At 49.0% G+C, this 16,908-nt stretch overlaps 1 protein-coding gene across 2 annotated transcripts; it reads right to left on the reverse strand.

Annotated features, from left to right (window-relative positions):
* Window positions 1-436: 436 nt before the first annotated feature.
* Tldc2 (TBC/LysM-associated domain containing 2) lies at window positions 437-13,251 on the reverse strand. Of its 2 annotated transcripts, XM_036186537.1 has the most exons (6): window positions 13,219-13,251; window positions 11,853-12,017; window positions 11,247-11,399; window positions 5,779-5,874; window positions 1,820-1,893; window positions 437-572 (listed from the first exon to the last, which is right to left on the reverse strand). In XM_036186537.1, exons 1-6 carry the CDS (start codon window positions 13,249-13,251, stop codon window positions 437-439), a joined length of 657 nt encoding a protein of 218 aa, XP_036042430.1. The 2 variants fall into 2 exon arrangements, with proteins under 2 accessions (XP_036042430.1, XP_036042431.1); XM_036186538.1 differs by lacking the exon at window positions 5,779-5,874.
* Window positions 13,252-16,908: the final 3,657 nt, after the last annotated feature.

Below are 16,908 nucleotides of genomic sequence, written 5' to 3' on the forward strand. Positions count from 1 at the left end.
CCCAGGTACTAGAAAAAAAAAAGCAGTCTCTAAAACATACCAAAAGAAGTGTGTGTATATGCTCGTGTACACACTCGACTTGTTTGGAAGGATATGGAAATGTTATTGGGGGAGGAAGTTGTTTGTTGTTGTTCATATGGGTCTTTTGTTTTGTTTTGTTGGTCTTCTGGGTTCTCTAGGAATTGTCAAATCCTGTGAAGACAAATTTCATGCTTCTTCATTAAGAATGTCTTTCACACCTTCACAGTCAACTCTGCTGGAGAACAGGGGCTACCCGTCCCTGCCCTGGGTTTTCGGGCCATAATGAGGCTGGCTGAGAGCCATAGTCCACATGAGGGTTCTCCATCATCCTGAGTCAGGCAGAATGGCTGCCCTGTGTGAGCAAAGTCTGGGCAGCATACAAAAGTGACCCGGGCATCTCTGGTCCTGGGAGGTGTCAGCTCAGAATCCAGGCCTCCAGCTCCTCGATGCAAAATTGCTCTTGCCGGGCCAGCACTTCATTGTTAAAGGTAGCACAGGGGTAGCTTCCCCCGTGGTACAGGTCTCCATCCAACCACAGCCCAAACTGGCCACTAAAGAGAAGAGGAAATGGGCTGTAAAGATGGCTCAGTTGGTACAATGTCTGCTACACAAGCATGAGGACCTGCCCCCAGGATCAACATAAGAAGCCAGGCAGGTCACATTCCCTCTGCAGCTCAGGTACAGGGGGAGTGCAAACAAGGAGGCTCCAGGGCTTGCTGGCCAGCCAATCTAGCCAGTCAGTGAGAGATGGACCGTGAACACACCTGAGGTCAATTTCAGACACACACACACACACACACACACACACACACGCACGCACGCACGCACGCACGCGCACCAGGAAAGGAAATCTTTTTTTTTCTTTTATGGTTTTTCGAGACAGGGTTTCTCTGTGTAGCTTTGTGCCTTTCCTGGAACTTGCTTTGTAGACCAGGCTGGCCTGGAACTCACAGAGATTTGCCTGCCTCTGCCTCCCGAGTGCTGGGATTAAAGGCGTGTGCCGCCACCGCCTGGGAGGAAAGGAAATCTTAGCACAGTTGTAGTGTATGGTAGGCCTGTGGGACTGACCACCATCATCATCATAGTTATTCTCATCCTGTATACCAATTTATCCAGGATTTGGGATCTCCTCGTGTGCTCTATATCATCCCAAGCATTTTTAAAGCAATCTATTGGTTTTAATAACTATATGCAGTGGTACAGCCATCACCTCAATCCAGTTTTGGAACATTCTAATCCTCATGTTTGACAGAAAACCAGGCTGGAAGCAGGAAGTGAATCAATAATCAATGGTTGGTGTGTCCTGTATGTACCCTGCTGCCTCTCCATGGAGCTCTGCTATGAGGAATGTTTTCATTTAGGTATAACTTAATGTGCTTCAGTGTGAAGGTCACAGCAGGGTGAGGCTACCCTCCATTTTTGTTCCTAACACGCTCCTGCTCCTGTCCACAGATACACAGGCTGTGTTCTTAGCTAGATGCAGGTCTTCTAATGAGCCATGTCCCATGGGACTCGGAAATCTGGGTCTTTCCCATCTCGTGACTATAACTTTCTCATCCACGTGGACATTCCCAGAGTCAGTTCAGACCATGATGGCACTAACCAGTTGGCCCACTCTCCTCACTTGACCTAGAGGAGGGTTGGTTGAGTGTGGGCCTCTGGGGATGGGCCATGGAGCTGAGGCTAGAGGGCACTCACTGTAAGTCAGCCTGAAAGACTCAGCCTGCCCATTCCACCCGCGACACCCTTAAGAAAGGAAAACAAGCCATCCCAAGACATGGGGGACAGAGACACACACCTTCCACTGCCCATCATCAGTGAGTCCAGGTCTCCTTTCACGAAGAAAGAGTTGTTTCCTGTCCACTTAAAGACCTGGGTGAAAAGGAAAGGCACTTTTGAGTGCTGTCCTTGCAGTTTGCCTCCAAGCCACATGGTGGCAGTGTTGTGCAGGACCAGACACTCGTGGGCCCAGTGAGTAAGATTTCAGTTTTCTGGGGCTCCACCCCTATGCCCTCTGCTTTGGATCCCCTACATCCTAGCAGCACCTTCATGCTAGCAGTAAAACAAAACCTCCGAGGCTTCCTGCTTTCAGAGATGGAAAGAGGAGGGAGAAAGGCCAGGCCTGGAGTTGGGTGGAACTGTCTCCCAGCCAATCTATCCCATGATCTGCAGGCAGTAAGACTCACCATGACCTCCTGTGACTTCTCTGCCCCACCCTCTGGGTCACAGCCTCCTGCTGGTCTTGCCTCCCATCATATACTGCCCACAGCCCTCTCCATAGTGACCTGAATGGCCCATCCCAACCCTAAATCACATTTTAAGTCTTCACCTAAAGTCTTCTGACATTCTCCACTGTGAAGGAGACAGAATCCAGTCCTCCAGCCAGAGTGCACCTGCCCCCATGCCTTTTCTTTATACCCTCTCCTCCTCTTACTGACTGAGCCGCACTGACCCTTCTGTTCACTAGCATGTGAAATGCTCATGCCTTAGGCCTTCCTACTTTCAGACCTCTCTGCCACAGCTCCCCACAACTGCATCCTCAAGGGTCACTTCTTACCCTACAGCCTGAGTGTCGTTACAGAGAGCCTGTTTTCCAAGGCGGCACGGCTCCATTCCTGTAGTAGTGTGTCTTGTCTTTATCTACCCCACTGCAATATAAATTCCAGGAGAACTGCCCAGATGCCCCGCTAGACTCTGAAACGAAAGAGTGAATATTCAAAGAGCCAAAGTAGGCAATAGAAAGGCTTTTAAAGGGCCAGAGAAGTATAGTATGTTGCTTCCTGTAATTAGATGTCACAAATGCTAAGAGCAAACCCCAAAACCCCTGGAGGAATAGAAAAAGATAAAGAAGCAAGCTGAGAAGGGATGAGATAAAGTGAACAGTGACCTCCAGAAGCTGGGGTCGCCCAGCACTTCCACACTTCCTCTGCTTTCTCCAAGGACATGTCCTTCTAATTTAAAAGAGCAAGATAAACATTGCTACAGAAGATACTAAGACAAAGTTGGTGGTGTTGCTTGGGTAGCAGTTACGTGTGCAAGCACTGGGAATTCATGAGCACCAGGCCAGGCACAGTCAAGGATTAAGTTTTTCAATGTGTGGGATTCTTACAGGCTGGGGTGACAGTAAGATCCCTTGGAAATGATAGATTTCATGTAATAATTTTTTTAGCACTCATATACTAGGCACAGCTAGGCATTGGGTAGAACAGTGGACATAATGAACAAAAATATCTGCCTCATATGACATTTCAGGAGGAGACAGATAAAGAAATAAATGGTATGTTAGAAACACTAGTGAGAAGCAACAGGCAGAGGGGCAATAAAGTTTTCAGGGAATGGTCATTTAAAATAGAGTGGTCAGTCCCTGTGATGTAACTACGGTAAGGCACAGTAGGGCTGTCCTGGTGAGTCAATGGAAGGGTGTGCGAAGTAGAACAGCACATGCAAAGGCCCTGAGGCCCGTGTGGGCCTATATGTTTGCCTTCCAGCTTAGGCCAGCATTGCTGGGGCAAAGTGATGGGAAAAATAAATACCCAGTATTAGAAAGGGGTCAGGGAAGAGCCATCAGTATGTGGATGGCATGAGGAAAGCCACAGAGGAAGCAGGGGTGGTCATCGAAGATAACCGAATCCCCAGCTCTGAGGATGGGAACTAGTAGGAGGCTCCAACAGGAGTACATGCTGCAGGAAGCAAGGTGGAGACAATCAGCCTACAGTCTTGGGTGACCCTGTGTAACTAACCCCTTTACCTCTCTCCCAAGAAGGGAAGGTAGCTCGCAGTGATGGAGCTGTGCAACAGTCCAAGTTTTTGCTTTGTTTTGTTTTGTATTTTTCGAGATGGGGTTTCTCTGTGTAGCTTTGGAGCCTGTCCTGGAACGCACTCTATAGACCAGGCTGGCCTTGAACTCACAGAGATTCACCTGGCTCTGCCTTCTGAGTGCTGGGATTAAAGGCATATGCCACCACCGCCCAGCGAGACAAGGTATTTTTGTCATTAACCAGGCCATCCACACCCTGGTAACCATCTTGGTGTGAGACTAGATGACAGTGTGGCAGAGTGTGTTCAGGTGTCTGTGCATTGGAGGGGAGACCTCTAATAGCAAACAAAAGCATCCAGAACAAGTTCTCCATCCATCAAAGTGAATAGTTCTCAAGGACACACTAAGCAAATACTTGTTCTTCCTCACACACTGACCTTGTCCACCATTGTGGTCCCTTCCTGCATTAGTGGTTCCTACATGTGCACTCTTCCCCCCATCCTCTGCCTCCAGAGCACCCTTCCTGAATTCACACTCTGGGGCTGGTTTCCATATCTCCCTTCACCACCGACTGAGTTGGGCATGTCAGCCAACCTCTCCGTGCCTCAGTTCCCTCATCTGTAAGATGTGGCAATGATAACAGCATGCGCATGTGGGTTGTTTTTTGTTTTTGTTTTTTAACCCCTGAGACAGTGTTTCTCTGTGTAGCCCTGACTGTCCTGGATCTCACTCTGTAGACCAGGCTGGCCTGGAACTCACAGAGATCCACCTGCCTCTGCCTCCTGAGTGCTGGGATTAAAGGCATGCCCAGTGACCTGTGGGTTTTTGTTTTTTTTTTCAATAACTAAATGTGCCATTTTGTGAGGTGATAAGTGCAGACCTGTGAGTTACTATCATGTTACTCTCATGTCTGTCTATAGTAAAAGTTTCATGCTCTGCCTGTCGTGCAGCACTCGGCAGCTCCAGTTAAGCCAACAACCCAGTGACGGAGAACATTTATATGGAAGATGTCTGGGGCTCTGTCTCCTGCCTCAAAAGCCCCAGCTCTTCAGCAGCTTCTGGCCTCTGAAGTTCCAATCACCTGTGCCTGTCGCTGATCTCTTTGCTTTCCACTTGGGGGACCTGAGCACTGAAGTCACTCTCCCCATTCTTTCCCAGCTCCCTAGTGAACTTCATGGGTCCATCCACCTGTCTCCTCAGCCCATTTCTTCCTCAGTTGCAGTCTCCAGCTGCTGTCTTCATAGTCACATCTGGCTCTTGACCTTAGCAAGGAGTGCAAGGAGCCCCTCCAGTTCATTTCAAATGTCCCTCTCCATCTGCCCACTCCTTCCTGTTGTCCTACACATGGCTCAGCTATTGCCACTGCTCCAAGTATTTGCCCTCAAGGAGACCCCTCCTTTGTTCACCCTTCATTCCCTCTGGCTTGGCTGGCCTCCGGCCCACTCTAGGCTCTGTGGGCCACTTGGCATTTTTACTCTGTCCTACCCTTCCCCTGTTGTTTCCTGTGAATGGGGCCTGCGGAGAGCTGGGTCTGAGAACACTGGCTGCTCTGGTACAAGCCTGGCCAAGGGAGAGCCTTACCCTGCTGAGAAAAGGACAGGGCAGAGATGGCCTCTTCCTGCCATGACCGGACTGGCATGCCCTCTGGGGCTCCTCTTCTCACACAGGGACTGTGTGATTCCTCTCTCTTCCAGCCTTCATATGCATACCTCACAAGAAGCCACTGGATATATCCTCCTCCCACACCTCAGGTCTACCTGCACAAGAACCCATCTTGTCCTTTCCAGCCTGTGCAGAACAGTATGCCTCCCTTGCTCAGTCAGCTCATGGTTTCTGGAGATCTTGATGGGCAGCTAAGGGCACTTCCATGCCCACCATTGCCCTGTGGAGAAGCAGGAAGGAAGCAGCCCAGCACAGGGACTGAAGCTGGGAGCCCACTAGCATCCCCAGAGCTGTGCCCTGTCATAGCCTTCTTCCATGACGGAAGGTGGGAGCCTCACCTTTAGCTGTGGGGAGAATGAGAAGAGGAAGGTCTCGCCTGTCCCATAGAAGCCTTTGCTGAGTCGGATAGCTGAGGAGGAGAAGGCGCCAAACATCTGGAAAACAGAACAGTGCAAGAAAGCAGCTGGGAGTCTGCCAGCCGCCTTCACCAGGCTTGCAAGTGTACACTCAGCCTCTGGGACTCCAGGGGAGCTGGGTATAAAGCTGGGGATAGGGAGTCTCCAAGGCCACCAGCCTGCCCTCTTTCCCACACTCCCCAGGAAGAGCCCTTGCTGGCTGCCTCCCCTGAAGTGTCTTGACTCTCTGCTCCCACTCACTTTTTTCCTCCCTCTCTTTCCTGTCCTCTTTCCCTCTTCAGGGTCCCTCTGTGTAACCAAGGCTGACCCAGAGCTTAATTCCCTGAGAGCCTTTACAGGCATGTGCCACGGCCAGCCTACCTTTTCTCAAATATACTTTGTGTGTCTGTATTATATGAATGTGAATATGTTCATGTGTGTGCACATAGGTATACACACACATACACATTCCCATGCATATAGAAGCCATGGGCCAATATAGACTGTCTTCCTCTATTGCCTTCCATGTTATTTTTTGAGACAGGCTCTAAATCTGGAACTGACCAATGAGACTGACTGACCAGCAAGCTCCAGGGGCCTCCTGTGTCTGCCTCCCAGTGCTGGGCTTACAGGCATATCCTACCACACCTGGCTTTTTCCTTTTTTTTTTTTTTTTTTTTTCCCCTTTTTCTTTTCTTTTTTTTCTTTTTTAATTTTTTTTGGCTTTTCGAGACAGGGTTTTTCTGTAGCTTTGGAGCCTGTCCTGGACTAGCTCTGTAGATCAGGCTGGCCTCGAACTCACAGAGATCCACCTGCCTCTGCCTCCCGAGTGCTGGGATGACAGGCGTGCGCCACCACTGCCCGGCCCACACCTGGCTTTTTACATGGCTGTTAGGAATTGAACTCAGGTCCTCATGCTTGCATGGCAAATGCTTTACTGACAGAACCATCGTCTCAGCCCCAAATATACTTATTTCATATGAGCAATGCTTCTAGAAGAGCTGGCAATCATACACAGCAGAAGGAAAACGAAATAAGCCGTAGTCAGATCTCCTTCTTCCTCCTCAGGATGGCGTCTTCACTTCCTCTTGGCACCTGTCCAATGCCAGTGCAGACTTTCCTACACACTGACACCCCACACATAGACTCTTCCCTCTTGCTTTTCTGCACCAACTTCAAATGTACAGAAAAGCACAGGGCTGGGGGTGTATGTCAGTCGGTAGAGTGCTAGCCTGGCATGTGCAAGGTCCTAGGCTCAATTCCAAAGTTCAAAACAAGCCGGGCAGTGGTGGCACGCACCTGTAATCCCAGCACTCAGGAGGCAGCCAGGTGAATCTCTGTGAGTTCGAGGCCAGCCTGGGCTACAAAGTGAGTTCCAGGAAAGGTGCAAAGCTACACAGAGAAACCCTGGCTCAAAAACAAAACAAAACAAAACAAAACAAAAGTTCAAAACAAGTACAGGTTCCTTGCAGCTTTGACCCAACAGGGTGTTTGCTCTAGTTCCCATACTGGCTTTCTCTCTTTATATTTCTCAGACCCACTTGACTACTATGATCCTTCATTCCTAATACAACAACTTCAAAGAATGAGGCTTACTATTATGTATAGTGATATTTTATTTGTATTGAAATGTGATTGTATTTGTATGTCAATAAAGTTGCCTTGAGGTCAGAGCAAGCCAGAGCAGAAGCTGAGCAGTTGTGGGGCACGCCTTTAATCCCAGCACTTAGGAGGCAGAGCTAGGTGGATCTCTGCGTGTTCAAGGACACAGCCAGCATGGCAGACACACGCCTTTAATCTCAATACCAACCATAGAAGACCTGGAGGTCTGTACAAACAGGCAGTGATGAGGAGGTCATGTGGCTGGGTTTACAACCAATGAGAAAACAGAACAGAAAGTCTTTAAATAGACAGGCCGCACAGAAGTAGGTCTCTTGCGGAGAGGAAGAACAGCAGAAGCAGTGAAGGGTAAGGTTTTCCACTCTTGCTCTGACCTCGTGGTTTTTAACTCTGCAATCGGTTCTGTGTTTCTTATTTAACAAGCCGGTTACATCTACATTTGGCGCCCAATGTGGGGCTCGAACCCACGACCCTGAGATTAAGAGTCTCATGCTCTACCGACTGAGGGTGGTGGTGGCACACGCCTTTAATCCCAGCACTCGGGAGGCAGAGGCCGGCGGATCTCTGTGAGTTCGAGGCTAGTCTGGGCTACCAAGTGAGTTCCAGGAAAGGAGCAAAGCTACACAGAGAAACACTGTCTCAAAAACAAAAACAAAAAAAAGTGCTGTGGATATCGCTCTGTACAAATAAAATGCTGTATAGCCATGGCAGGCTTCTTGTTATCTACTTCTATCTTAAATTAACCCATTTCTGTTAATCTATACTTTGCCACATGGCTCGTGGCTTACCAGCGTCTTTACATGTTGCTTATCATGGCGGCGGCTGGCGGTGTCTCTCTCCAGCCTTCTACTTCCCAGAATCCTCTTCTCTCTTGTCCTGCCTATACTTCTTGCCTAGCCACTGGCCAAACAGCATTTTATTTGTACAGAGCGATATCCACAGCACTTCCCCTTTTCTTTTTTTTTTTTTTTAAGGAAGGTTTTAACTTTTACATAGTAAAATTACATATAACAAAACAATTATCAAGCAAGAATTATAGTTACATTATTAAAGAAGATATCCTATCTTATATTTGTGAGTCTAAGGTTTTATATCTAACTTATCTTTTATCATAACTAAGCAAAATTATAACTATCTAGTCTTCAACCACATCAAAGACCTTCAGAATATGGCATTTAAAATATTTTTAAAATTTAGACTTTCTGGACAGTGAGACATGTCTGCTCCTGGCAACACTGATTTACTTCAGAGACGAGGATGGGCATTGAAGACACTTCATATCTTATCTTCACCTTGGCAAAAATAGCCATTTGGGCAAGAAACTGTTCTTGCCTGGACTGTTTGATCAACTGGACATGCAGGACCTATAGAAAGGTGACCACTGAACTTTGCTTGACAAAATGGTCCTTCAGGTTCCTGCTTTGCAGAGGAAACTGCCAGACATTCTACAGGACACTGAGAGAAATGACCAAGAGACTCTAGCCCTGTGGGCTGAAGACAAATGCCCCAACTTTACAAAGGATCATTAGGTGATTGTCCAGGCTGCCAGATGTCTCTGTCTACCCTGCAAGACTCCCGAAAGTTGCTTGCATCCTTCTCCCAGTCCTCAGGTAATATTATATCCTTCTGAGGTCTTTCATGTGGTTGAAGACTAGATAGTTATAATTTTGTTTAGTTATGATAAAAGATAAGTTAGATATAAAACCTTAGACTCACCAATATAAGATAGGACATCTTCTTTAATAATGTAACTATAATTCTTGCTTGATAATTGTTTTGTTATATGTAATTTTACTATGTAAAAGTTAAAACCTTCCTAAAAAAAAAAAAAAAAGAAAGGGGAAGTGCTGTGGATATCGCTCTGTACAAATAAAATGCTGTTTGGCCAGTGGCTAGGCAGGAAGTATAGGCAGGACAAGAGAGAAGAGGATTCTGGGAAGTAGAAGGCTGGAGAGAGACACCGCCAGCCACCGCCATGAAAAGCAACATGTAAAGACGCTGATAAGCCACGAGCCATGTGGCAAAGTATAGATTAACAGAAATGGGTTAATTTAAGATAGAAGAAGTAGATAACAAGAAGCCTGCCATGGCCATACAGTTTCTAAACTATGTAAGTTTCTGTGTGCTTTCTTGGTTGGGTCTGAGTGACTGTGGGACTGGCAGGTAAGAGAGATTTGTCCTGACTGGGCCAGGCAGGAAAACTCTAACTGCAATTATGTAACCCCCATGCTATTATCACACCTAAGAGAACTAACAATAGTCCTGGTTGTAGTGGGAGCTGTTTGAGCCATGCCCTGAAGAACCGCCCCTCTTGAGGTAGCAGGTAACTGTTACATCTGCCTATGAGCTTGAGGTACACGCCCCTGAGGCGTGGCCATGGTGGGGGTTGAGAGGTTGGGGAGTGGGGGAGTGGGGTTGGGGACTTAAGACCTGGGATGCCTGTACACAGCTCTCTCTTTGATACCTCATGGTTTTGGATGCTAAGAACAGTGTTGGACCATGCCTCACCCTTCCAGGATCCTGTGACAAATTCCTTTATTCTGTCTTGTGAATTAACCCCCAAATAAATTCCTTTGATCATTAAGCAGACTCCGTGGATTTGCTAGCGATATAATTCCAATACCTGGTATTATCTATTTGTACCATTGTGTACTCAATTGTTTGTGGTTATCTCAAGACTGTGCCTCACACCCTGCTTTAAAGAGAAAACAACACATTTGATAACTGTGCTTCTGCATCTTGCTTCTTGCCTGTCTGCTATTTGTCTGATTGACATCTTTTTCTGTGGGAATGGCTTCTGGGGTTGGGGTACAAATCCTCACAGTGCTGCATAGGGGAGCCATGGGGTGCAGGATTTAGGCCTAATGCTAGGAGAAACTTCCCATAGTACACAGTTCTCTGCCACAGAAGGGGTTCTGTCCGAACAGGGTGAGTTTCTTGGCTCTCAAGCACAAAGTCTTCCCATGGAGACTCCTGTCTCTATGGGGGACCCTTGAGATCTCTTCCAACTCTGGTATGTTCCTTCTATAGAGGAACATTTGAGACCAGCTCTCAATCTCACCCACCTTCTGCATGGAGAACTTGCCAGAAATTCTATTGTTAGAGTGACCACATGGACTTCGGGCAGAGCTGTCAGAGTTCCTCTGTGGCATGTAGGAACTGCCTTGACTGTCTGTCCCCTCTGATTTCCTCCAATCCATTCTTCCCCACCAGCTGGGGATATTTTCACAATATGCATCCATCATTTAGATGAAGATCATCTGCTTGACTTCTGTAGGAGCCAGAGGCAGTGACATCTGCCTGTACTTAGCACTAGGGAGACTGAGGCAGGAGGATCTGGAATGCAAGGTCAGCACAGGCAACATCTAGGGTTTGGAGCCAGTTTGTGTTTTAGTCATTGAGACCCTGACTCAAAATAAATCAAAAAAACCCATCCATGGTCTTGTGCTTGCAAACATAAGGGTGCAGTTTTGCATGGCCTCAGTGGTTAGTTGCTCAATGCCCCACCACTCACCCCATACACACACAAGAAATTAGACCATCAACTCTAAGTGTGCTGGACCATTTTTGGCTTGATTCCACTCTTCTCCACATCACCTAACCTGGCACACAAAAGTGACTTCAGACACACGAATGAGCAAATAAGGCTCCAAGTGGGACAGGTGTGAGTGCCGCTGTCAGTGTACCTCATAGGTGACATAGCCTGTCATCTCTATCTCCTTGCATCCCACTCTGCCCTGGGCAGTACCCACTGGTCTGCCTGGGAGCCCCCATGCCCTGTCCCAGCTCACCTGCCCATCCTGGTCTCTCAACACCAGCAGTGCTGGCCCACTGTGACCCTCCATCTGCCGGTATAGTCTCCGAAGACTAAAGCCATCCCTTGATGTGCAGAAGACCAGACTCCAGGGGTGGCCAGCGACTCTTGGGGGTAAGTGGAGACTGAGCTGGAGGCAGAGCTAGAGCTGAGTGACGGGATTGCCTCTACCTTCCCTCCTCCCACCTCTCAGCCTTTTACTCCGTCCAAAGGCTCTGTGCCCATTAGATACAGCCTTTGGAGCTGTTTTTGTTCCCATTTTGTAGATGAGAACACCAAGGTTCAGGGAAATGGAGAGTAGATGGCAGAGCCAGCATTCCAAGCCAGGGCAGATCTCTGGGAACTCACCTTGGTCACTGGTCCTTAGAGGATAGAAGAGAGGCTACATTCCCCTACTCTACCCAGTGAGAAGGGGGCCACTAGTGTGACAAGAGAGGACAGCAAAGCCCAGAGAGAAAGCATGAGTGATTCAAGGTGACATTGAGCTGGGGACATTGCAGCTGTGACTCCAGCACCTCTGGGTGGGGCTGGTATAGGGAAGAGGTTCAGGGCTAAAGTCCTACTCCATAGAATGTGCCCGAACCTGCCTAATCTCTGAGGCACCCAGGACCTGGCTGGCTTCTGTCAGCTGAGGCTCCACAGGGTCCTGAGGGGCTGGGACTGGGGCTGGAGCTGCCTCCTCTTCCTCCTCCTCCTTTTCCTCCTCCTCGCCTTCCTCCCCAGACAGGGTGTCCTCCACCTGGGTGGGCTGTAAAGATACAAAGAAGTTTGGTGGATTGAAGGACACAGAGGCACCAGATGTCACCATATCCTGCCCAGGCCCCTGCAAGCCCAGCTCAGCACAGCTGGGAAGCACCCACCACAAGCAACACTCTGTCTCTGCCTGCAACCTGTTTCCTCCCTGCTGGCTACTCTAGCAAAGGAAGTGGGGTGGGCAAAGGCACTCACAGTGCCACTCAGGTAGGCACCATCATCTGTTGCCAGTTTGCTCTAGCCCCAGGGCAAGCACCAGGTTCCAAGCTCTAAGCCTGGAAGAGGGCAGAAGGGCAGTAGGAGTCTAGCTCTGCTGCAGTTGTGTATGTCTGAGCATGAAATAGTGACTAAAACAATACTGATCACAAGAATGGCTGACATTGCCATGGTCCAGAACTCTGAGCAGGCCTGTGTGATGAGCATGCTGTGAATGGTCTCTTCGACTTCTCCCTGAGAAGGTACCACTGATTTCTACATTCTATAGGGAGCTCTGAGATTCACATTCAGTCAGTGAGGAGACGCGTGCATTCACACCTACCTCCCCGCAAAGTGTGTGTTCGCCCACATGAGTTGTATGTTGCTTGAAATAGAGGTATGTGTGTGGGCAGGTTGGTGAGAACAGATATACAGGGCAGATTGGTGAGAGCAGGTGAACAGGGCAGATTGGTGTGTTGACTGTCAGTGTGCTTTGAGAGTGAGCTGGGGTTATATATATTCGCATGGGTATCGGTGGGCATGGATGCTAATGTGGTCTTCTCATTCATTTAACTGAGCCTCCAGACTCTATCTACCATGGTGTGTTTGAGTGTGTGTGTTCACGCATGTGAGCAGGCTGGTACACAATAACATAAGGCTCATCATAGAGGGGGACTCCATCTGGGAAGGAATGCCCCATGTACTCCCTCCTTACCCCTCTATTACTCAGTCTCAGACCCGGAGGGAACCTCACCTTGGAATAGTCCCCCCAAAGGGTCAGCAACAGTGGTCTATCCCCTTTGGTGGGGGGAGTCTTGGCACCTTAAGGTTGCTCCAGGTCCAGCTGGGAAGGACTTGAGAAGGGTAAATACACACACACACACACACACACACACACACACACACACACACACACACACCACACACGCCCATGCCCCTCCCTGCTAGAGATCTCACCCCCCTTCCAAGTGCCCCCACAGCAGCCCGTGCTGAGCCCTTACCAGCTGAGTGTACAGCCATCTTCGGCCTTTCATTCTCACAGCCCAGGATAAGAGACAGTCCTTGGCCCTGAGGGAGGAAATGCTGCAGGGCAAAGCCAGCAGTGAGGAGGTGCCTAGGCACTCCCCACTGGCTCCATGCCTTCCCAGCTGCCCTTTGCTCTCTCTCACCTGTGATTCTCAGCTAAGTGGCCACTGGGTGGGTCTGCGGGCCACTGGACAGACATTCAAGGCCTCATGGGCAGTTAGCATCTATTATGTTAGCCATACACAGTAAATTCCAGCTGTAAATTCTGGCCACTTCAATTTCTTCTAACAGTCTGGCCTAGACACATTGATTCTTTTGTAGGATAGCTAAGGTCCAGACTAGGGATCCAGGACCCTGATTCTATGAATGACTGAGAATAAAATTTTTTGCACCCCAGGCCTTAATTACCCAGTATGTAACATTAAAAATTATTGTAAGCCAGGAGTGGTTTAATTTAATACCAACACTCGAGAGGCAGAGGCAGGCAGAGCTCTGTGAGTTCAAGGCCAACCTGGTCTTCATATAGAGTTTCAGGTCAGCCAGGGCTACACAATAAGACCCTATCTCAAAAAAAAAAAAAAAAGAAAGAAAGAAAGAAAGAAAGAAAAGAAAAGAAAAAAAGTCTGTGTCTGCATGCAAGAACCAACCAAAGCACATGTATGGAGGCCAGAGGGGAACTGTTAGAAGTCAACTTCAACTCTCTCCTTCCACCTTTATGTGGGTTCCAAGATTTGAACTCAGGCCCTCAGGCTTGCATGGTAAGCACTTCCACCCACTGGGCCACCTCACTGCCCCTCTATATAACATTTAACCCCCAGGACAGGAAACCTCAAAAGACTTTCCAGGACTGACAGCCAGAAATTCATGTCCCTCTCAAAGCCAAAGAGCATGCCATAGCAAAAGCCTGAAGGAGCACGCCCAGACCAAAAGAACCGACCTTTTAAGGACATAGTTTTGCCCAAAGGTGTGGCTCAGTAGCAGGTGCTTATTTAGCACGCATGAGGCTCTGGATCCCATCTCTGGTAGAAAGAGAAAGAAAGGGAAAGGAAGAAGAAAGAGGAGGAAGGAAGGAAGGGAGGGAGGGAGGGGAGGGAGAAGAAGAGAAAGAAGGAAAGGAAATGAAGGGAAGGAAAGTAATGGAAGGGGCGAGAAAGCACAGACTGTATACAGCTCCGTGGTAGTGGCCAGTCACACCCCCCCCCCAACACACACACATCCACTCTTAACCCAGCACAGGCCCCTCCCCTCCAGGGTAGCTTACTCCCGGTGTGCACAAGGACCTGGGAAAAGGGAGAGAGGGAGACAAGAGAGAGGGGGAAGGAGGGAGAGAAGAGGAAGAGAGAAAGGAAGAGAGAGATTTACTTCTTACTCGGTGAAGCAACCTTGGGCCAGCTTCCCCACCCTCCTCATCTGTAAGCATTTCTCTCTTAAAATGAAGACAACACCCAAGGATCAGGACGCTAAGCTTCCATCCTCCCTCTCCTGTGCTCAAATCTGTGTGGTAACCTAGCGCACCTGACATTTGATGCAGTTGGATAAATGCCAGTATTTACCAGCTCTGCCTCTTGGAGAGACCTAGTGTCCAATATCTGATAAGAGGCCACTGGTCCTCCACTTGGGATCCTCAGTCACATGGGGCGAGGAACAGTGGTGAGAAGGGAAAGATGGAGAAGATGTGGCTGAAGGCACTCACCCCAGCAATCCCTGCCGACCCTCCTGCAGCTCATCCACCGATGATCTTTCCCATCCACCCAGAATGACCCGTCTATCCTGCTGTTTGGATACAGCCACTTTGGTCCCAACTCCTGTCCTCTGTGTATGACTAGTGTCTCTGCCTGGCCCTGGCTCCAACCTTTCTCCCTGCTTCTTATACCTGCCCCAAGGCGGCGGGCCCTGGCCCCATGCCAAGCCAGTTCCAATTGGGAAGGTGCCAATGATTACCCTACATCAGAAACTCAAATCCCACAAACACGCTAAAAGACCTTATCAACCCCCCAGGTCCCTAGCTGTCACCATCAGCCAAAAAAAGGGGAGATGTACCAGGTTTTATGCCCCAACCTGCTTTTCACTGGCTCCTAAACACCATTTGTTGCCTGATGCCCTCCACGGAGGTCAGTCCTCTCAATTAAGGTTAGAATCTGTGATATACAATTGGCACAAGAAAGGGCCGTACTGTGGGTTCTCATGAACCACCCCAAGCTGTAGGGATCCCAGGTCCGAACTCTGCCCCAGCCAACTTCCCCTCCCAGGTGGGGTAAGGACTTTCCTCATTGGCCTGGGGTATTTGGCAAAGTCTCTCACAGGAAGCACACACAGTGTCTGGCACACAGTAGGCACCCTGCCCGTGGGGTAACTTCCCTATCTTTGGCTCCCAGTAGGACTGTGAGAACTGCTATATTTTTCAATCACAGGACTCAGACTTGGGAGGACCTTCAAAGTGAGTACCCCACCAGGACCAGAAGCCCTGAAAAGCATGCTGGGCAGATGAGCTCACTAAGCCATGTAGTTCATTCAGTCCATCTCCACACAGCTAGAAGACTGTCCTGATGGCCATCAGGTGACTTGGGCCTCAAGGCCAAGTGACCCAGGGTAACATCCCCTCCAGGAAGTGCGGCCTGCCTCAGGACTTCTATTATAGGGAAAACAGGAAAGTGAAGGGCCTGTTGTTACCTCAAACATGGCTGTTGCAATGGGTGTTTGAGCTGTAAACAGCTCAGGGTCACAGGCCTGGCGCTTCCTCCTCCCTTCAGCCCATCTTTTTAAAAAAATAATTTTAATTTTAATTTTTTGAGACAGGATCTCACTATGTAGCCCTGGCTGGCCTGGGACTAGCTTTGTAGACCAGGCTGACCTTGAAATCCCAGAGCTCCTCCAGCCTCTGCCTCCCCAGTGCTGGGATTAAAGATGCACGCCAATACACCCGGTTCCCCCACTGCCTTCTGCAGATCCCCCACATTCAACACCTGACCACCAAGCACTCTGACTGACCAGTGAGGTTTGCCTGACTGTCCCATTCTCATGTCTGGAAGGTCCAGTATGTGATCTCACAGGAATATCCCTTGCCAGGTTAACAGCCCCTTAAGAGATGCCCCCACCGGATTCCTTGCAGCCCCCCCCCCCCCCCCCCCCCCCCCCCGCGCCTCTTTCCTCCACCAGACCTTGTAATCCCCTTTCAGGGAACACAACCCCGGCCGGGAATGACTTTTGTTATGTATGGTGCTGAAAATTGAACCCAGGGCTTAAGCATGCCAGGCAAGCATCCTATATTTTTAATATTTTGAGAGAGGGTTTTGCTACGTGGCTAAGGCTGACCTAAGATTCATTGTAATGCCTAATGTAATGAGTGTGTATGTGTGTGTGTGTGTGTGTGTGTGTGTGTGTGTGTGTGTATGCAGGGGGGTGTTTATTTTATTTCATGAGTGAGGGTTTTGCCTGCTTGTCTGTACCCTCACCATATTCATGCCTGATGCCTAGGAGGTCAGAAGTGGGTGTGGATCTCTTGGAATTAGAATTCCAGATAGTTGGTGAATCACCAGGTGAGTACAGGGAACTGAACCTGGGGGTCCTGTGCATGAGCAGCAAGTGTGAGCCATCTCTCCAGCCCCTGCCTCGAACTCTTGGTCCACCTGCCTTCACCTCTTTTTTTTCCTGGATCTCGCTTTGTA

This window comes from Onychomys torridus, chromosome 4 (assembly GCF_903995425.1).
Source record: "Onychomys torridus chromosome 4, mOncTor1.1, whole genome shotgun sequence".
Taxonomy (NCBI): domain Eukaryota; kingdom Metazoa; phylum Chordata; class Mammalia; order Rodentia; family Cricetidae; genus Onychomys; species Onychomys torridus.